At 38.9% G+C, this 23,429-nt stretch overlaps 1 protein-coding gene across 3 annotated transcripts in view; it reads right to left on the bottom strand.

Annotated features, from left to right (window-relative positions):
• The window catches only part of Adcy8 (adenylate cyclase 8), a 206,341-nt gene that overhangs the window by 142,417 nt on the left and 40,495 nt on the right, over positions 1-23,429 (bottom strand). For all 3 annotated transcript variants that reach the window (XM_041672606.1, XM_041672605.1, XM_041672607.1), the window contains exon 2: positions 17,719-17,868. In XM_041672606.1, the coding sequence (XP_041528540.1) occupies positions 17,719-17,868 (150 nt within the window). The remainder of the gene's footprint in view (positions 1-17,718; positions 17,869-23,429) is intronic.

Here is a 23,429-nt window from a genome sequence, read left to right as displayed (position 1 = left end):
TATTTGTATTTTGGTTATGGTTCTTGCTTTAGCAAATGTAATACAGATAAATAATAGAAAAATATATGCATATTCACACACATATGTAGACACATAGTTATAAATATATCACTATCTACATTTGTATCTATCTATAATGGAGAGATTGGCACTTTATGTGTAGACATAAGCAAGTGGGTATTACCATCTTGTTTTATCAAACTGAATTAATTTATCAAAGAGAAGCAAACCAATGCAAAAGGGATGTCCCTTCAGAGGAAGGAGCATGACTTCATGTTCCTCATCTACTTATCTCTGGGTGGGGTTTGATGTTTTGGCCAACTAGATGTACTTCTGCAAGCCTGAGATGTTAAATGGAGGCTGTATTTCAGTAACTTCTGATTTTTGTCAGTAGCTCCACAGTGTCTAGTGACAATCTCTATGGATACCCCAAAGTGGCTAGTGTCCACATTTCGTTGGGGTTGATGTGAAAGGCAATTCAGCTCTGGAACTAATTACATAGGTTACAGGGATAAAAGGGACTTGCCAACCTCTGTCCTTCAAAATCCACCCAAAAAGCAAGGTCTACAGAAGGACAACTGATCTCCTAAGACAGGGTTTCATCCACCTCCAAAGTCAGTGGACAAGAAGAGTGCCGCCTTCTTGTTTAATGGTGGCAGAGGTGAGAGAAGAAAAAAAGGCATTTTAAAATTTCATCAGTTCTCTCAAAAGTCCTTTCAGAAATTCACCAGTTCTTTACAAATTATGCATGCCCTGGAAGTCCTTCTGATTATGTGTTTGCAAATGTCACACCACACATATTTCCACCATTCCATTAGACACCAAAAAAGCATGCATATTTGACTCTATTTGACTATTCGATTCAATTTCCTTCAATAAATAGTAATCACCCGTGATACACACCAGGCTCAGAGTGTGCTGCCGGGTGACCACTGTAGTCCTGCCTTCTGAGTAACAGGCAAGCCTCTTGGAAAGTGGGTTCAGAAACATTTCTGCCACTCTAGGAATTATGGGGATACCAGGACAACCCTGGAAGCAGGGAAGGGGTATCTAATTACAGCAATCTCTCAGAAAATTCCGCTATCAGCATTTATTTCAAATATGTTTCATAGTGACTCAGTAAGGTAGACTGGGACATTCTAACTCAACAAGTAAGGAAGCTAGAGCACATTATGGTATATATTCTTTTATCCAAGACTACACAGCCCCTAGGATGCAACCCTGGAAATCAAAATTGGGTCTGTGGGACCCTGATGTCAACTTTCCAATTACGTTGTTTATGCATGGTGTAAATTCACTCAGAATAAAACTGTCCTGTGAGTTCTTACACAGAAGGTTGAGAAACACAGGCCCTAGCAAGCTTGACATTAGATATTGGATATTTCCTTCAATAACGAGAAACTCCTTTAATATGTCAGAAACTCATAAAATATGTGCTTCATTACTAGAAGACACCATCATACAGTAAACTCCTGGATCCCATGGTTATTAAAATTTTCCTGCCCTGTTCTTGCCATGTACCTGAGCCTTAGGTTTGGGGGTGTTTTGTAGAATTATCATTTGGGACTGGAATCTACATGGGAGCTAAACTAGTAAAGTCTCACCAGCATGACTCCTTAAACATTAGATGAATAAGTACAACATCAATAAACATGCCAATGAGAATGGAGGGGAACCACAAGGCCTCAAACTTACAAGAAGGACTAAAGGCAACCAAGAAAGCTGAGAGTAGAAAAAAGAGTCTTCCTCAAGGAAGAACTCACCAATTGGTCAGCCACAAGAACACAGACACAAATAATATTATATAGATTGAGCATGTATTTCTTAGGAATATGTATTTATGTATGTATATGCATATGCATGAATTGTGTATGTATGCATGTATCTATCTATCTATCATCTATCTATCTATCTATCTATCTATCTATCTATCTATCTATCTATCTATCTATCATCTGTCATTTATATCCATGGAACAACAAAATTAATGAAAAAAATATGAATTTGAAAGAAGACAGGGTAGGGTGGTATATGGGAGAGTTTGGAAGAAGTATAAGGAAGGGGGATTATGTTATTATATTATAACCTCAAAAATAAAAGAAATAATTAAAATGCACACTACAATTGGTGTTAGGGGACAGGAGGAGTGAGTCTTAAAAAGCTACCAACTATTGCTTTAACACGGTGAAATACCATGTATATTTTTGGATAGCTGCAAATGCTTGTGGAAAAATGACCTCTACAGCATCAGTTTTTCTTTTCCCACTTAAGGCATAGGAAACATTCAGAATGCACCAATTTTAACACCCAATCTTTCTTAGAAGAGACGAGAACTAGTACATTACAGAGTGAAGTCTTTCGTTCTGCAGGTGTGTTAGGAAAAAAGGATGCCGTCTATTCTAAGTAAGTAATAGTCCGTTCCAGGCTGGGTGGCTCCTAACACTTCAGTAAGTTGGAGGATATGCAGGAATGAAAACTAAAAACAGTAGCTACTAACTTCCAGGAGCCTTTCTGAGGCCTCAAAGGGTCTTTTCCAGTGCAGGGGCCCTCCAACCTGACCTTCATCAGCTTCAGGAGAGCACGCATCTGAGAAGACAAGCTACATTTCATTTTCGTTAAGTGTTTGAAGATGCATTGCATTAGGGAACCACCTAGCCTATGGCTGTGTGTAGTCAGATGTGAAAAACTCTTGCCTATTTCAAATATTAATATGCAGTCGTTTCCATAGCTACCTGACTGGAACTATGCTATGGTACAGATTTTAGGAGGCTTTCTCAACACCATCCCTGATACAGTAAATTCTTAATTTCCAATTCAATTTTATAATTCTAGTATATTTATATTGATATAAAGCTGATAAAATTAATAAGGTTTAACTTTATGTGGAGCTGAACTTTTCACATTAATTAATGTGAAGGACATCTTATTTCAGTAGCATTTAGAGTACCTAATTTGAAAGTTTAAACAATAGTTAAGATTCGAATATGCAGTCTTTTGGTTGCACCATTAGGAGATTATATATCATTGTCAAACATAATATAAAATATCAATAATCATCATTACTAATGATTTTTAAAATAACATCTGTAGTGCACATTTAAATTTAAAATTGTCTTTTTATTTGTTGTCCCATTTTATTGTCAGTACAGCTCAGTGAGGTAGAGATTACTAAATCCATGTCCCAGATAAAGGAACAAGGTCAGAAAGAAGTTATTTACAGCCAGTCTGTCTAGTCACGCAAGCTGCCAACCTCCTCACTTGCTTTATGGCCTCTAACCTGGCAAGGCCGGTACTGCACAGGAATACCTCAGAGGCAGCAGAGCCCAGCCTCGCCTCTTCACAGCTTTCCTTCCATAAAACGTCCTGAGAAAGTGCTCCTGTGGTAGACTCCTAGCCTTTGCAGCGCCCTCCTTCCAATCTGACCTTCTTCCTTTTCTTCTTTTTCCTCCTCTTTTTTATTTATGTTTTGAGACAGGGTTTCTTTGCATAGCCTTGCCTGTCTTGAACACCCTGTAGACCAGGCTGGACTCAAACTCACAGAGATCTGCCTGTTTCTCCCTCCCAAGGGTTGGGATTTAGGACACCTGGATGTGAAAACCAACTGGTTAGTGAACTATCACTTTTCTCTCAGATGTTTAACTATGAACTTGGGTCTATTTTCTGCTTAGAACTAAAAACATTATAAAAAGACGTTTCTACCATCCCTTCCCTTTTTTCCCTCCTCTTCCCCTTCTGCCCTCCCTTCTCCTCCCACCCCCATGCTCCCAATTTTCTCAGGAGATATTGTATATTTCCCTTTCCTGGGGGATCTATATATGTTTTTCTTAGGGTTCTCCTTGTTACTTAGCTTCTCTGGGAGTTGGGAACTATAGGCTTTTTATCCTATGCTCATCTTTCTGGGTCTGGATTATCTCACTCAGGATGGTTTATTCTAGTTCCATTAACTTGCATGCAAATTTCAAGATATTACTGTTTTTTATCACGGAGTAGTATTCCATTGTGCAGATGCACCATTTTTTCTTTATTTATGCTTCAGTTCAGAGGCATCTAGGTTGTTTCCAGGTTCTGGCTGTTACAAATAATGCCTCTATGAACAGAATTGAACAAATGTCCTTATAGTATGTTTGAGCATCCTTTGGGTATATGACCAAGAGTAGTATTGATGAGTCTTGAGGTAGCTTAATTTCCAGTTTTCTGAGAAACTGCCATACAAATTTCCCAAGTGATTACCACACAAGTTTGCATTCCTACCAGCAATGGAGGAGTATTCTCCATATTCTGCATCCTCTCCAGCATAAGCTATCATTGGTGTTTTTTTTTTTTATCTTAGCCGTTCTAACTGGTGAACAGCTTACCTGAGCTAATGGGAGCTCACCAACTCCAGACTGACTGTGAGAAGACCAGCATAGGTCCAAACTAGTCCCTCTGAATATGGATTACAGTTGTATGACTAGGGTAGACTGTGGGCCACTGGCAGTGAGACCAGGATTTATCCCTACTGCATGTACTGACATTTTGCAACCCATTCTCTTTGGAGGTATATCTTGCTCATCCTAGATATAGTTGGGGAGGCCTTGGTGCTGCCTCGAAGCAATGTGTGAGACTTTGTTTACTCGCCATAGAAAGCTTTACCCTCTCTGAGGAGTGGATGGGGGTTAAGATAGGGGTGGTGGTGGAGGGAGCAAGAGGAGGGGAGGGGGTAAAAACTGGGACTAATATGTAAAATGAGAAAAGATAGATTTAAAAAAAATTAAGATAAAAATATCTTTCTAATTTACACATGAAAACCATGAACTGTATCATTATCAGCCAAACTTACCCAGACACTGCATGCATCATTCACATACTCCTTGGTTTTCTCTTTCATTTTTTCAGGCACAAGCATGAGCTACCCTTCACAGCCTAAGATACAATCTAATTTTCTTTGAGTTTTCTATATTTTTGAATGGTGAATGTCTTAGCTTGTATCATTTTGTACTTGCTTAATATCATTTCAGTGTCTCACAGGCTGATGACTTTGTTTGATTTCCTGTTTCAAGAAAATATGGAAACTGGGTATAGTGGCTCACACCTGTAATCCAAACACCCCAGAAGCTGAAGAAGCAACAGAATCATCATGAGATCAAGGTCAGTCTGGATGACAGAGACCCAAGTCAGTTTAGGCTATAAAATAAGATTCTGCCCCCGAAACTCAAATCCAGTCCAACACAATCCAATCCAAACCAAACCAAGTCACAACAAAATGCAAGAGAATCAGGAAGTACTGACCTCAACACTTCTAAGAGAGATCTAAATAGGTCACTTGCTCACTTGCTATATGTGTCAGGCCCATGTGTGATCATCTCATAGGATCTCCAGGACTGGTGAGGTAGATGTGTTTATTGTCACTGTTTCCTGGATATGGAAATCCAGGCACAGAAATGTTAGGTGATTGTCCTCAGACGCAGAGTAATTGGTGATCCCGAGTGGCTACATACATCTGTGGACTCTGTGACACAGAACTTAGAAAACACTCTTTTCTGGATGCAGTGGATCACTTGGTGCTGTCCTGGTCTTTTCCTATCACCCTACGGTCTATTGTACAGTATCATCTACTACCCAGTCATGCATCTGACAAACTGTGACTTCTCGAATTTAGTGTAGTGAGGAAGGAGTTTGTTGTAGGCATTGTGTTCCACATGGGGCCAGCCAGCAGATCAGCTTCATTCTGCCTGCTTGTTTGCAGTCTAGTGGCCTAGTGGACAATAATAATGCTTTGATGACATCAGGCCAGAAATCAGCATTAGGTCTTTTACACATTACAAAGTGATACAAAATAATATATGTGATAATTAAAATACTTTGAGGTCTTGGGGAATCAAGTGTTATACAGACTAAATATTTACATCTTAACAATGTACAATAGACGTGGCTTCTGTGGAGCTGAACTGCAAACTCTGTTGGACAACAGGAATGAAGGAGGATAAAATGATGAAGTGGAGAGACCTGTAGGAACACCCTCTATTGGCTAGTGTAGGCTTTTGCAAAATCCAGCATCTGTTTGGGAAAAGACACAAGAGAAATGACAGTTGTGTAGCTTGGTCTTCTCTGGGGATTTTTAACAGCGGGTGCAGAGCCTATCACTATGCTTTGACTGGCTTTGGGACCCTATTCTTCATACTGGGCTGAGCTGCCTAGCCTTAATACAAAGGGAGGTGTTGAGTTCTACTGTAACTTGATGTGCCGTATGTTCTTAATGTTCATGGGAGACCTGTCTCTTTCTGAACAGAAAAAGAGGGGAGAGGATTGGGGGTGGGCAGAGGGTAAGTGGAGGAAAGGAATGGGAGGGGAGAAGAGAGGGAAAACTGTGGTAGGGATGTAAAGTAAATAAATTAATTTAACTTAAAAAACTATAGTAGAAAACATCAACAATAATAACAAGAATTTTCTCTTTACCATGACACAAGAATTCTTTCTAAACCTGTTTATACCAGTTATATTCACTACGACTGTGCTCAGATTTAGTTAAGTATGGTGTTACGAACAAAAGAGGAGTGTGAAAAGAAAAAAAAGCTTTGTATTTAAGAAAAAAATGAATAATATTTTGTGGAGAACTAAAAACAAGACAAAACCCCTCCCAAAGTAGCTTATTCTGATAAATTTCCTTCAAATGAGACAGAGACAAAACATTAAGGAACAAGAGTATAGAATGATTTTGTACTGAGATTTCTAAGAAAGTATTTTTAGATTGTTTCCAATTTTTGCATGTTCCTTACGCAAAATAAAGGGTGTAGAAGTCCAGTCAATGCACCTACACTAAAATCCAGTTAACTAGACTGTGATAGGCCTGGGTCATTTAAATTATATGTATTTTATTTTTCTTCTCTATTTTACTACTTAAAAACATGGCTATACTTGCATCGAAATAACATAGCAGGACTTCTCTTCAGTATTTCCTAGTGGGCTGTATTAAGCATCAAGTCCCAGCTCTGTTTAGATTCCTGAGATAAAATATCCACATGTGGCTCCCCTACATCTCAATGCTGGATCAAAGGTGTGGTGAACTGTCATGGTGATTGATTTCTTCTTCCTGGAATGCCTCTGAAAATGTTAATTGTATGCAAATGAGCATAGGGTGGTGGCCTTTCTTTGAGTCAGGAGGAGTGTGTAAAGTGAATTCTGCTCAAGGAGGAAATCTGAATAGGAACACAAATAGCAAGAAAGAAAAGCCACACTATTATATTCTCAGGATCCGCTGCTCTTAAACTCAGGAAGTGCCACAAACGGTCCAAGAGTCAACCCTGTTCCTCCACTAACACCTCTTGATGCACCACTAAGTCGACTAATGTACCCGGTACTTTCGTATGTAGCTTGATTTCCTCACACAACCTTAAGATGTAGAGAGTCTAATTTTTGACAGAAATTAGGTGTTAAAGTCAGAGCCACCTAGAAAAGTATTTAAAACTAGACTCAAATCCATGCTTGTCTTTTTCTACCCTGTTCCACTTCAAATACAAATGAATCATGGAAATATTGCAAAGGTGGAATGAGGGATAGAGGACTAGCCACATGGAGTGTAGATGTTCTCTAGAGCAAAGACAGCTGTGACAAGGAAATCAATAACCATTAACACAAAGGCTTTACTCATGGCTCAACATGTTCTCGGCAGCTAAAAGAAATCGTAGTGCTGACCTGGTGTGGGCAAGCCATTTTTCCCAAATTGAAACATCCCTTCCTGGAAGGGGAAGGGTACTTCTAGAACTCAGGAAGCTAATGAAACATGCAAGACTCGAGAAGCTCAAAAAACTTGAGCTTCTACAAGATCCTTGCCCCAGGGTTGTCAGATAAAAAATAATTCCTGGTAGAGCAAACTGCATGTTGGTTATGCAGGGAGCTCCAGGAATACAGCTTTCATGAGATATCACCCACATAGAGGTGATGAAACTGTCTTTGAATCTCTCATATCCTTGTGAGTAACCCCCCAAACCCATTACTCCAAGTTAGACTTATATGGAATCATTTCTTTGTTTTGTTATTGATATGCTTTCTGTGGTAAATACATGTTTGCTCAGAAAAAAAAAGTAACATAGTTCTCCGGTCACTGGCAGAGTGTCAAAAACCGGTGCAAACTAAAATTTTTGTGTGCCAAGGAAAAAGAAATTATTTCTGACTGAGAACCATAGAGGAGGCTTTCTGAGTGACTGAGAGAAACTTGTAGATAGTAGAAGACAATACTGGGCACTTGACAGTCATCTGGAAGCCTTCCCACCCCACAATCAGGGAAAGGCTCTCAGTGGCCACGATTCTGTGTGTGATGTGCTTCTCACAGCAAACCTTATGGTAGTACTCATCCTAAATTTGGCCAATTATATCTCAGTTCCAATACTTTAAGATTGACTGAATAACATCACTTTATTTTAGACTCTTCCCTAGATTGAAGTAGACGTAAATGTGTGGCAGTGCCTTTTCCCACAATGGGACGTGAACTGCAGAGAAAGTTATTTGGAAAGGAGAGAAAATAGGAGGTGCAGAGGAAAGGGAGCGCTCTAAGTTTTCTAGCTCTTGATTTTCTGATTCTGGGCCCTTAATTCTTTCTCCCTCTAGTATTTGCATATTTAAAGAAGCTGCCATGGTGGAGAAATGCAAAGCTCTTCATGGATTGAGGAGCTTGCTATTTAAGAGTGGAGCTGTATACCATGCTACATAGAATTCTGAGACTAAGGTGCAAAGTGTCAATCTTACCCGACTCCAGTTTACTATGAAAGTTGTATTGAAAGCATCATCTATTTCTTTTTTAATCTTTGGGACCTGAGTGCTTGACCCGCAGTATGTGATTTATGATACACTAATCTAACTGGATAGCAATAATACACGTGTTAATATGATGGAGGTTCTGAAGGGGGAATCTAGGAGGAGGGATGGAATTTTGGCATAGGCTGGCAAGATAACTTAGTTGGTAAATTGTCTGTTGTGCAAGCGTGAGGATTCAGTTGGGACCACAGGCAGGAACATAAAAAAGCTGGCTGTGAGGCACAGATTTCTGAAGTTCATTGGCTAGCCAACCTCAACAAATCAGTAAACTTTAGGATCAATGACAGACAGTTACAAAATACATTAATAAATAATGAAAGAAAGAAAGAAAAAGAAAGGAAGAAAGAAAGAAAAGAGAAAGAGAGAGAAAGAAAGAGAGTGATTAGGGAAGACACCCAACATTGACTTTGTCGCTCTACACACAAACACACACACACACACACACACACACACACACACACACTGTTTCCCCTCAGTCTTATGTGCTGTCAATACTCCTAAGTGCTTGGTAGAGTTTGGGTAGCACAGTTTTAGACTATTTCTACCATCACAGAATTTGCAGAATGTAACATTTTGGGGAAAGGATGGTGACTGAAATAACCTTTTATTTTTGACTCAGAAGATATATAAGCAATGGAGATGAAATTATGAACAAAATTCACCTATGAGGAGCAGATTGTTGTAGACAATGCTAGGAAGGTCATGAATATGTTTCTAGCAGCATGGTGATGCCATTTATATAAAGGAATATAGATACCAAAGGGGGATCAACAGAACAAGAGTTGATTGACATTCTCTTTTTTAAATTTATTTTTATTAGTGAATTGATTAATTAATTTTCCCCAGCCTGATCACAGTTTTCCCTTCCTCCTCTTCTCTAAGTTTCTTTCTCCAAATTCCTCTCTCCCCTCCCCATCCACTCCTCCTCCTTTTTCTTCAGAAAAAGGCACTGATCCTCCAACCAGAGAGCTTACATTGAACTGATCTAGTTCCTCTGCACGTATGATACAGTTGTATAGCTTGATCTTCTTGTAGGACTACTAACAGTGTGAGCAGGGGCTGTTTCTGAATCTGTTACTTGAATTTGGGACACTTTCCTCCTACTGTGTTGCCTTGTCCAGCAGCCTCAGTAAGAGAAGAGGCACCTAGTCTTACTACAACTTGATATACATGGGAGGCCTGCCCTTTATTGACTAACATTCTTAATGGTTGAGGATAGACTAGGCTCTTGTTTTTGAATAAGGATCTGAGTAATTACACTACAAAAGGAAAGCATGTTATTAATCTATTAAGTTATCTATTAATAGATGAAACAATATTTGGAAAGCAATTAGTAGAGGCCACTACATGTCTATTGACTCTATTGGTTTTTTTTTTTTTTTTGGTTTTTTGGTTTGTGTTTTCCCCCTTTTGAGACTACAGTTATTGTGAAGAAGAAAAAGTAAATATCTGTTCCATCTCAATAAATCCATTCCATAGAGAATATAAGGAGGGATCCAGAAGACTGTATAAAGAGATTAAGCTTATAGGGAGATGTATAAATAGAACTTTGAGGAAGGTTACAGAGCTGCATTCAGAGGGAGTCTTTGTGGAGGGATAACAGTTGACCTGAGCACTTAAGAATGCATGAGGTGAACAGGAGAGAAGGCTCAGAGGTTAAGAGAACTGGCTGCCTTTCCAGAGGTCCTAAATTCAATCTCAGCAACCACATGGTGGCTCACAACCATCTATAATGAGCTCTGGTGCCCTCTTCTGGTGTGCAGGCATACGTGGAGGCAGAATATTGTCTATATGATAAATAAACAAAAATAAATGCATAAGGCTAGGGGAGAAAAGATGGTCATACCAAGTAAGAAGAAAGACACAAAGGAGTAAGTGTAGCCAGGGTGCAGAATGTGGGAAACAGTAAATGTTTCTGTCCAGATGAAAATAAAGAATTTGAGATATACTAACAAATAAGGTTGAACTAAATGGGTGGTTTGGGGGTGACTTTGAATCTAAGGGATGGAGATGAGCAGAAAGATGATTGTATAGCAAGAAGATCAAGTGGATTTTATATTCTAATAAGTTCTCTATCCCTGGAGAAGAAATAACTATTTTGAGATTCTTCCACTTTTAAACAAGCCCTGATTCTTCTTATTAGTCATCTATATCTGTATCTTTAAAGACATCCTAGATGCTATAGGGCAGAGACATAGATCAAACTACCCTACTCAGAGCTCAGTGGGAAGCCCAGCTTGCCACTCAATCTATTGTCCAAGCCCCTAGTTCACGTCACTATTTTCTAACAAAGACGTTGAAGGTAAACAGAACTGTTGTAATACAGTAAAAACATCTGCCGCACTCGAAACTAATCTCCTGCTGCCGTGACATATGGCATCATCAGAAACTTTATTCCAGCGCCCCTGGAGCTTCTGAGACACCTTGAAATGCCACGATTACCATAAAGAGGTTTATGCAATTCTCGAAGCTGAAAGAAAAACAATTAATTCATTTTAATATTTAAAATAAATATGGGCCATTTGGATCATTTGGGAGGAGAAATGGGATTACAAAAACTGCAATAATTAGAATCTAACTCCCCAAAGAGAGATGTTCCGAGATGTAACTTTCAGATGGAAAATTCCCCTAGTTTGTCTGCATTCAGTCTGTCCCAGCTTTTCCTACATCGGGTAAGAACATTCTTACCCAATTGCTAGCTTCAGTGGGGGTTGTCTATGATTGACACAGGCTTCCTTTCTTTTACACAGAACCCTTTTTTAAAAAAGAATACACACCTGAAAAAGAGCAAGAAGAGAGCCAAAGTTCAAGTGCAATAGTATCCAGTTAAATAAGTGTTAATAAAAATGCTAGGTAAGTGTCAGAATATCGGATGAAGGAGAGATAGAAGCTGCTTTTGCACTAATCTCTGGTGGTCTTGGAACAAGAGAAATGCAGATGAAGGAGGAATGAGAAATGTCTCCCCATAGGCTCATTCGTGTGACAACTTGGTCTCTAGTAAGTGATGCTGTTTGGGAAGATTACCGTACTTTTAGTAGACGAAGGCTTACTGGACTGGGCTGGGGGTTTGAGAATTTACCTCTGCTCCATTTACTGTTTGCTCTATCTCTCTCTCTGCTACCTGTGTGTGCATGGACTATGATCCTACCACCATTCCTTCACACCATGGTGGACTCTGTCCCTCTGGAACTGTAAGCTAAACCAGATCTTTTCTTCTCTGTGGTGTTCTGAATGAAAATGGCCCCTTATAGGTTCATATGGAGTGACACTATTTGAAAGGATTAGGACATGTGACCTTGTTTGAATAGATGTGACCTTCTTGGAGAAAGTGTGTTCCTAAGGTGTACTTAGCATTTCAAATGTTTAAACCGGGCCCATCCTCTCTCTTTTCCAGCTGCCTGCTGATCCAGATATAGAACTCTCAGCTAATTTTCCAGCACCAAGTCTGCCTGTGTGGTGCCTGCTTCCCACCATGATAGTAATGGACTAAACCTCTGAAACTGTTAGCCAGTTCCAATGAAATATTTTCCTTTATAAAGGTTGTGTGGTCATGGTGTCTCTTCACGGCATTAGAACATTGGCTAAGCAAATCCATAAACAGCACCTCTCTGGGGTCTCTGAATAAGCTCCTGCCTCCACGTTCCTGTTTGAGTTCCTGGACTGGCTTCCTTCAGTGATGGACTACAATGTGGAATTTTGTAAGTCAAATAAACCCTTTCCTCCCCAACTTGCTTTTGGTCATGGTATTTTATCACAGCAATAGAACCCCTTTCTAAGACAATACATATGCACAAATATATAACTACAACCTGCAGAATCTGTTTCATTTTTGTTGTTGTGTTTCTGTGTATGTGCTTTCAGGACTGTTTACTTGTATTAAGTAACCAATAGGGGTTCGTGCCTGGGAGAGATAATTCTTCCCATTTCAGCAGTCATTATTATAATATAATATATATAATATAGCAATAACTATATTACCTATAGTTCTTTATCTGAGTGTAGGATCCCATGAAATTTGACCCTTCTGCATTAGCGTATCTATTAATATGCCATTCTTCTGGGCTTGTATGTTCAGTGTATGGAGAGCAGCAGCGTTCCACTGAAGAAGTACACAACTTCCTGAATGGAATCCGACAAAACTTAGTGCCAAACATTTAGTAGATTATCTATCAGTAGTATCCTCACTATCTTAAATAACTGAAATTCTACTCATTCTTGAGACCCTATCAGGAGTGAAAAGTAAGTCTTTCTTGACTCTGTCTACACTATGGATGAGTGCCTATAAAGATGACAAGTTGAGTGAAGAATTGTGAGGCTTTTTATAGGTTACACCTACGAACTGTGTTCTCTTCCAAGAGAGTCTTATGTGTTTTGCCCAGGGTGAGGTACTTGTCATTACTTCACTGTGCTGAATCTCATCCATGGGTCAGTTTGGAAGGTGTTTCTTTTTAGGGAGTTCTCTGCATGCTTGCAGGTTATCTGTGACTCAGCCTCTACTGCCACAACTACCCTTGGAGATGTCCTTACCCAATCATTACCCAATAAACTTTAAGTCCCAAGGCTGATGACTGCCCACAGTGTGCTCTTAATATTCAGCTGAACTCCCCCCTTGTAACCCATCCACAACAAATAAGTCAGCTTATGATTGAACGAATAAGTTATCTAGATAACCCCTTTGTGTCCTACCACAAGATAAAGCCCATACTTGAAAAAGCCCATAAAACATGACTATTCGTGTTCACACGGCTTCTTCAGCTTTCACTTTTAGTTGAAAAAAAAAATACTGGTAAGGATCTTTGGGATAATTATCCAGATAGCATTTGCCATCTGTTATTTAGGCTCTTCTGGTACCTCCTTTGCATAGTAGAGAATTATGAGCCATTGCAGTATCATAATTAGCTCTAAGAGGTAAATGGGGATGTATTCGTCAGTGACACATAATATTTTGAAAAATACAGATGAAGTGTAATGGTGATGAGGTCTAGCTGCTGCCTGCTTAAGGCGAGCCCCCATGCTGCCTACCCTCCAGCTAAAGAACTCTACCTTCTTTCAAATGAGACAGGCCAATTCATAATGTTTTCCCAAATGAGTCCTCTTGGGACTGAGCTGAATTGGCTGAGTCACATAAATAATTATACAAAATAACGCTAATGGAAACTCTTCACTGACTTGCGAGGAAGGCATTGCACACAATATTTCAAATTGTTAAGGAGGCTTTTCAGGCAAGATATTATTATATCCTTGCTGTGGATAGAGAAAAGAAGACTCAGATTATTCTCAGCTCGCCAAAATAGTAACCAAGCAAAGTTTTCAAATCCAGGACATTCTCATTCAAAAGCCTGTGTGTTTTTTGCTGGACTCCTTTGGCCTTCTACCACAAAGGATGTTCCCAGGGATAATGGAAACCTGCAGCAGAGACCAAATGTCAGTGGGAAGTCACTTTGGCACTGAGTGATACAGAGCCGGTTGTCTTAGGTACTAGGGGAAGGAGGGAACAACATGTGAGGTGTATTTGATTATTTCTGTGACTATGGGTATATAAGGTTACAGGATATATTGCTTAATTTTTACAACGAATAATCTACTAAGTGATAGATATTTTTGTCAACAAAACCAACAAGACTGCTCCATAAATTTGTATTTTTATATATGCCGTATCTAATGCCATGCAAATGCAATGCGGAAAATACTGAGTGGCGAATGGGTGGCTGCCGTAAAGATGAGAACCCAGTAGTGTAGACAGCTCCACGAGGGAGCAATAGACTATGACAAAACTCTACTGGACTTTGGACTGTCTGCATTTGGAGTGTTTACATTGTCATCCTGGCACATTTCTTTCTCCTTCTATTAAGTAAAAATATAAGCTAAGGATCTGTAGAGATGGCCTGGCAGATGAGAAATCCTTTTGCTACATAGTCATTAAGACTAGAGTTTGGATTCTGGACCTCACGTAACAAGCTAGAAAAGCTCAGAGGGTCAATGACAGGTTGGTCTCTGGGACTTGATTTCCAGAGTAACCAAGAAAACTGTGAGTCCCAGGCTCAGAGAAAGAACATGCTTCAAAAGTAGTAATTGGCAAAGAATGGAGGAATACATCTGATATCCCTCTTCTGTTCTCCTTGTACACACATAGACAGGAGCATCTTCCCACATACATATATGTCCATTCACACACACATACACACACAAATAAAAAATAAATTAATTATGATTAGGGATGGATGGCAGTAGAAGAATCCATGCAGCAAGTTAGATAGCTGTATTACAGTGATTATAAAACGCTTGGGACTGAAGAACAGGAAAAGACAGAACCTTAAGGATAAGAAGCACCAATTATCAGTGCCTCCAGTATTTTATAAACACTGCAAATAGCATGCTGAAGACTCACGCACAGTGTGGTTCTTGTTGTGATAGACCATCAGGATCAACAGCTGCATAAATTATTAACATGGCGAGTTTTTTTTTTTTCTGAGTTGGCACAAGTCACCCAGAAAGATTGATGTGCTAGTCTGGCAATGGCTCTGATTCACACAGGAACACAATACACACTCCTGGAGATCTTTATTATATGAAGTGCTTTCCTTTTGGGAAAGAATTTTTCTAACTGATCCTCAGTGCTCTTCAGAGAACCTATAAAACAGCTATTAAGGAGGTTCTGCAATGTTTTTAGGCATTAACTGAGAGGTTTCCTCTTCTGAATTCCCTACCATTGATGCAGAATCTGCAAGGTCAGTGGTGTCTTCTGTGCTGTGAGTCTTGGCCCAGGAGGTTGGACCCAGCTTGTCTGATACATCCATTATAGCACAGACCTGGGTTCGTTGACTTCCCATGATTCCACTAAAGAAATGCTTTAATAATGCAGTGTTGTAAAATACTATTTCAAGATTTGTTACATTTGTTTATGCTGTGGAACATTTGTTTCAATGATGCAAAGATGTGTTGCATTCTTTTATGTTGCTTTTGTTTAACTCTGTGAAGCTGTGTTATTTTACCTGTCTAAAACACCTGATGATCTAAAAAAAGAGTCGAAGGGCCAATAGTAAGGAAGGAGAAAGGATAGACAGGACTGCCAGGCAGAGGAGGAGAAAAAAATCTAGGAGGAGAGAAGAAGGTGTGAGAGAACAAGAAGAAAAGAAGGGGCCAGCCACCCAGCCACCAGCCAACCACGAAGTAAGAAATACAGAAGTAAGAAGTAAATACAGAGGCAAAAGATAGATGGGGTAATTTAAAGGAAGAAAAACTGGCTAGAAACAAACCAAGCTGAAGTCGGGCATATATAAGAAAGAATAAGACTGGTGTGTGATTTATTTGGGAGCTGGGTGGTGCCCCCCTCCCCCAAAGAAGCCAAAAGAGTAAAAGACAATTGCAATGTGGAGCCATCTGTCTCCCCTCACAGCTGCTGCATAATGTCACAACCCATTAGTGAGGGTTTAGAATGGATGTGGTACAGTACACACTTAACTGCAAGAAGAAGAGCCGGCTATGGTATCGCCAATACATCCACTATGCATACAACTCCCAGGAATATGTAAATTTAGGAGCCTGTATGTTGGTTCTAATGCAGGTTTTCAGTACATTCTTAATATTTTCTTTAACAATTGCTTTCAAAAACAATGGAATAAATGGAGTTTTCACATCTGATTAGCTGTACTAGGAGCAAATTTTCATCCTTTGAAAGCATATCTCATTCTAAAAAAGCATATCATTTGCTACAAACTATTTTTAAGATCTATAAATCTCCAAAGCAATATGTCTAAAATTCTTATTTATTTCAATGTTTTTTTTTTCAAACAGAAACTCATTTCTCCAACTCTCTAACCTCATCTAAACTTCTTTGTCTACATTGTTCTGTAGTCTATGTTCGGCTTCAGGTTTGCTGAATTTATTTTGTGTACTATACCTCCCCAAAACCAGGGTGAAGTATGAACAACTTGGTAAATATCAGGATCTTTTATGAGTTTATAGTATTTTTGTTTGTTTGTTAAGATATAATTTTTCTGTGTAGCCTTGGCTGTCCTAGAATCATATATGACCAGACTGATCTAGAATTTACAGAGAACCACCTCCCTCTGCCTCCCAAGTGCTGGGATGAAAGGTGTGAGCCATCACTGCCCAGCTATGAGTTTATAGTTTAAATTCCTATGTTGTGTTTTTTTAAAATTTATTTATTTATTAAGGATTTCTGCCTCCTCCCCGCCACTGCCTCCTATTTCCCTCCCCCTCCCCCGACCAAGTCCCCCTCCCTCATCAGCTCGAAGAGCAATCAGGGTTCCCTGACCTGTGGGAAGTCCAAGGACTGCCCACCTCTATCCAGGTCTAGTAAGGTGAGCATCCAAACTGCCTAGGCTCCCCCAAAGCCAGTACGTGCAGTAGGATCAAAAACCCACTGCCATTGTTCTTGAGTTCTCAGTATTCCTCATTGTCTGCTATGTTCAGCTAGTCCGGATTTATCCCATGCTTTTTCAGACCCAGGCCAGCTGGCCTTGGTGAGTTCCCGATAGAACATCCCCATTGTCTCAGTGTGTGGGTGCACCCTTCGTGGTCCTGAGTTCCTTGCTCGTGCTCCCTCTCCTTCTGCTCCTGTTTTGGACCTATGTTGTGAAAACATTATCTGAAATAATAATTTATAGTTTTAAAGAAGGAATGCAAATAAGAGGGTGCTGGTGATTTTTGAGAATGATTGCCTTAGTCCCAAATAGTTATGTCAGTTACAGGTGTCTGTGAGGTGTTTATATCTTATAGAAAACAATGTGGAGAATAAGAATAACTTACATTAACTCAAAGTCTAACATGAGTCTTTTAGACTCTGGGATCCCACAGTTAGAGAGAATGCTGGCAAAGCAGGATGTGTTTGGAAGGAAGAGTTTCCTGTGTTAGGATAAAAAGACTGTCTCAGTGACATCTGAAACACGGTCTTCCATTTGGTACCTGTCTTTGGTTCTCTGTCTCCAGGCGTAGCCTGGCCTCCACACACCTCCGTGTCTCCAGGAAGGCCTGGCGCTGGGCGCGGTCCGACAGGTAACTGATGAAGATCCCAGCTGTGTTCATGCACATGAATAGCACCACCTGGGCCAGGACCTGTGAGACAATTCCAAACATCCTGGTTAGAGGAGTCAAACAGCAGCTGCAGCAGAGGCAAAGATCAAGATAAGTAAATATTTTAGAAGGAAGTCTTTTTTAGCAGCTGAAATGTCTTGGGTCACATTGGCCCAATGATACTTTTCATTCTGATCTTGCATCAAAAGTCACTTTTCAGACAGACCTTTCTTGATGACTCAATTCAAAACTGCCATTTTGTTCTCAAGTCTGAGCCTGGACTTTGATTAGAAACTCTAGATAAGAAAAGGCTGTGAGGTTCTCCACTTCACCACCTTACTTCATCATTATCTGAAATGTTGGGTCTTTAATAGGCTAGGGATAGATGAAGTTAAGAAACCAAAAATGATCAGACCATGCATTCACTAGTAGTGAATGTGCTGTGTTCTGATGTCACTGCAGAGCATGCAGAATGTGCTGTATTCTGATGTCACTGCAGAGCATGCAGAATGTGCCATGTTCTGATGTCACTGCAGAGAGTGCAGAATGTGCTGTGTTCTGATGTCACTGCAGAGCATGCATTCACTATTAGTGAATGTGCTGTTTTTACTACTGCTCTAATGTTTTTTTGACAGAATCATGACTAGTCATCAACTCAAGGCAAAAATAAAACGAAACAAAACAACAACAACAACGAAACACCAGCACATAATGGCTAACACAAAGAAAGAATTCCCAAAAGGAGGCAGATATGATGACTCATGTCTATAATCCCAGCAGTCAGGAGGCTAAGGTAGAAGGATTGCTATAATTGGACTTTCCTTTGGATTGTCAACTCACAAATAACAACATGGAGACCTATTATTAATTATGAAAACTCAGCCTATAGCTTAGGCTTGTTCCTAATAGCTCTTAAAACTTAAATGAGCCTATTTCTATTCATCTATGTTTTATTTTTCTTTCATTCTCTCTATTCAACTCTCTCCATGGCTTGATGGTATCTCCTGAACACCTAAATTCCTCCTTCTCTTCTTTTCTCCAAAATCCCACCTATACCTCCTGCATAGCCATTGGTCATTCTGCTTTTTATTACACCAATTACAGCAATATATTTTCACAGCATGTACAAATACCTCACAACAGACTGCTGCGAGTTTGAGGCTAGCCTGGGCTACTCTTTGAGACTGTATCTTAAAAGTAAATAAACGAATAAATCATTAAATGAAGAGAATCTGTGAAAGGAATCTAATATTTGGGATGTGGCTAAAAAATGAACCTGGGGAATGCTAAGTAAGTACTCTACCGTTGAAATGCCTTCCTGGTTCCCAAAGTTTATTAGATAAACCGTTTCCTGAAGGACGCATGCACGGAGTAGAGAAAGAGTGATTGAATTGAGGATTAAGGATCAGAACTGAGATTGGGACTACAGATCAAGAGGTAAAGATTTTCATTTGATTTCAATTAATTTAGACATATACAAAAACGCAACCCAATAAAAACCCCCACCAGTTCCAGATGATGATAAAGCTTACCAGTTACTCACAATTTCCCAAACACACTATAAAGGTATAGAGCATAGAAAGAGCTATATATCTCTCCCTCTCCTGAGATAAGATGATCAACAGAGACACCTGTTCTGACTGGAGCTAGATGCCAGAACTAGCAGCCAACATTCACTGCAGTGCTTTTAACTGTTCAGTTAAAGACAAGGGCAAGTATGCTAGCGAGGAATGAAAAGACAGGGAGTAAGCAGAGAAGCAGAAAACGCAGGCTAGCACACATACAAATTCTGAATGATGTTAAGGCAGCTCATAAGATAAGCATCAGGCGAAAATGCCCCTTGAGGAAAAAAAAACTCTTATGGGCTTCAATAATGTGGGTGACAATAATGAAAATTCCAACATGCCTATGACTTAGATTGTCAAAGGAAAAGGAGTTGTGGCAGAAAAGCTGTTTCAAGAACCAATGTTTTTACCAATTTTTATGGAAGCAATTTCAGATTCAAGAAACTCTGTAAAGTCCATACAAGCTAAATGTGGACAAAATACGCCTGTATACATAAAAGACCAAATGCTAAAAGCCAAAACCAATCTTGTAAACAGTCGTAGGACAAAATTAGACATTGGGGATCTAGTTTCCAATATCAGAATTATTTCCATATTAAATAGGAAGATGTAATCTATTTTATTGATGAGATGTTCCTAAATACACTTACATAAAAATTCTGAAATTTTCTAACAAAATTAAGTTAGTTGTGTTAAACAAATACTATGTATTTTAAAAAAGAGTATTACTAGGGATAAGTGCTGTCACTACATAAGAGAGAAGTATCCAATGTATCAGGAAAATGTAAATTCTGAATTTTAACACATTTAATAATATAGTCTCAAAATGTAATAAAATTTGTGTAATTATTTATAGATCAGTATCATAAGGATCTATTTTCTGAAGTTACTGTATCAAAAAAAAAAGACATGGTAACACATGCATTTAACCCCAGCACTCAGGAGTCAGAGATAGGCAGACCTCTATGAGTTCAAGGCCAGCCTGGTCTATAAGAGCTAGTTCCGGGACAGCTAGGGCTGTTACACAGAGAAATCCTGTCTCAAAAAACCAAAACAAATAAAAATAAATAATAAAAATATAAAATAAAATAATTAAAAAGCTTGAGCTAATTCTTTCAATTAATTATTGTTAAATGGAGTATAGTATCAAAGAATTAGGTAGCTGAAGTTCTTCACAGGGAAACATTGAAAACTGTAGACACATCTTAAGAGAAGCTAGCCTCTTCAGGTTTTAAAGAACTGCCATCAAACAAACCCAGTGAATGACTGCTGTCGTGGTTTGAATGAGAATGGGCTCCCACAAATTCAGTTATTTAAATCCATCGTCCCAGTTGGCAGCACTGTTTGAGTAGACTACGGAGGTAGGGCTTTTCTAGAAGCAATATGTCACTGACGGTAGGCTTTTGAGGTTTTGAAAGTCTTGTGCCATCCCTAGGTCACTCTTTCTGCTTCCGGCTTGTGAGATTGAAGAGGCAGTCCTCAGCTCTCAGTGTTCGGCTCCAGCTGCCATGTCTGCCACCTGTTGCTTTGCCCTCTCCACTGGACCCTAAAGCTCTGGAACCATAAACCCAAATAGGCCCTAATGTTCTATCACAGCAACAGAAAAATAAATGATACAACTATAATGCCATCAAGTGACAAAGCAATGTACTAAGAGTAATCATAAAATACCATGAGCTTAAAATTAAAAATAATATACAAAATTTATATATCATGTTGATCTAAGAATACATCATAATCTTGTAATGGAAAATGATGGCTGGGGGATAGTGAAAATATCACAGAACAAAACTTAGTAGTTAAAAAGAGGTTGAAGATGAATGTGCTGGCCACTCAACATAAAGAATTATCAAAATCATATCAAACCAAATAAAACAAAGTAATCCCCAGGATAAACACAAGGTATATATAAGGAAAAAGCAATACAATAGGAACAAGCAATGAAATAAAAAAAAAGATAAAGTCTAAAGGACCAATAAACTTGATTGTTTCTTTTCTGCCAAGGACAGTGAAACAGAAACACTTCTTTGCAAGTTGAGTAAAGAGAAAAAGTATAAAAGATCAGTATTAAGGATTAGAAAATCAGGAAATTAAAGGCTTTGAGAAATTTAATAAATAATAATGCTAATTATGGAGTCTATTGTGAGAAGATCTCAAATATAATTAAGATGTTTCTGAAAGTGCGTCGTTTCTGAAGTTGAATCAAAAAAGAGGGGAAAATTAAATACGTATAACCATAATTAAAACTCTTCCCACAAGGGAGTCTACAAACTCTGATAGGTTCATCAGATAACTATGAAACAATTGTGACATAAAAATTCTAAACATTTTATCTATTCCAAAGAATAGAAGTAATGAAGGTTCCCCAACTCAGTTTATGAGGCTGTCTTACTTTGGACAGATCTGGCATTGAACTTGGCAATTCTCCTGCCTTAGTCTCCTGAGTGCTGGGATTGCAGATGTATGTCACAGTGTCTCCCTTGGACTAGTATAATGTTGATATGCTGAAAATATTAGTTAAGATACAGCAGTTTCAATTTTGTTCATAATCATGAGTAGGTGAATTTTCAGACATAATAACAACAAATAATTGAAGCTGTAAATATATCGAAAAGATAACTTGACTAAGCTGAGGTTTTATTTTCTAAGAATTTGTGGATAATTTAACATTATTAAATCTGATATATTCACACATACATAAATATCCCATAATATAAAAAGCATGGGTAAAACTCAATAGTTTTTTTTTTATAGATGAAATTCTCAGAACAGAAACCAACTTTTCTAACCACAAAGTGGAATATTAGAGTCTACAGAAACACAAACACTTGAAGCAATATGCCACTCAGTAAAAGGTTGAAAGTGTTTGATTAATGGTTTGAAAATCATTTATTAACATGTTATAACTACATATTATCACTACAATACTATTCTCATGTCCTGGCCACTCTGAGGAAACAAACCAACAAGCACACTGGAATTCCTTAAGTTCACGAGACGTTTGGAAAAGGAAGAGCATTAGAAGAATCGTGCCATTGCTATTTTCAGATGAGAGGACAACATGTGTGAAAATTCCTGCAGTCTCTGCAGTAAAATTGTTAGATAAGGAAGAGTTTCACAAGGGTGTCAAGTCAAAATAAAATTGATTGCACTCCTATACTATGGAATGATCTTTTTGTACAGTGTGAATGTGTATTACCCTCATTGGTTAATAAAGAGTTGACTGGCTTATAACTGGGCAGGTAGAGGTTAGGTGGGACTTGTGGGCAAAAAGAGAGCATGGGGAAGAAGGCAGGTGGGGAGAAACAAGGTGAACATGCTGTGTTGAAAAAAGGTACCACCATGTGGCAGAGCGTAGATAAGAAATATGGTTTAGTATAAGTTGTAAGAGCTAGTTAGTTACAAGCCTAAGCTATTGGCTGAGCATTTATAATTAGTATGAAGTCCCTGTGCATTTATTGGAGAGCTTGTGGTCCCCATGAAAAACTGTGCACATTCCTATCCACTCATGGACTGATAATGCAGAAAATGAAGAGCCGCAGTATCACGGATGAGTGTCTATAAGTCAAGACTAAACTTGTATAGTGATACCTTAGTCCAGATTAGGTATGGACCAAGATATACAAGCCTGACAATTACTTTTCTTCCTTTTTTTATACGTATGTTCATGGTGTGTGTGTGTGCATGCTTGCAGATGTGTATTTGCTTGCATAATGTGTAAATGAGCATGCATACATGTTCATATATACAGGGAAATACTAGTTGACATTAGAAATCTTCTTTGGTCACACTCCTCATTTTTTGTTCAAGGCAGAGCCTTTTACCTGAAGCCAGAGCTACCTGATATGGCTAGTCTGGCTGGCCAGCTTGTGTCTTGGATACCATGTTCTCAGTGAAGGGTTTATTGGTAGTGAAGGAACTATTTAAAAGTATAGCTAGTATACTTAGTATACTATACCAGCATCTACATGGATTCTGATACTCCCTAATGTTTTTTCCTTTTTTGGACTTTTCTATGGGAACCCACATGTGACTCAG

Source organism: Microtus oregoni, unplaced genomic scaffold (assembly GCF_018167655.1).
Source record: "Microtus oregoni isolate MIOR12 unplaced genomic scaffold, Mior012 000022F_ref0000154, whole genome shotgun sequence".
NCBI lineage: Eukaryota > Metazoa > Chordata > Mammalia > Rodentia > Cricetidae > Microtus > Microtus oregoni.
This window is presented reverse-complemented; position numbering and strand designations above follow the sequence as displayed.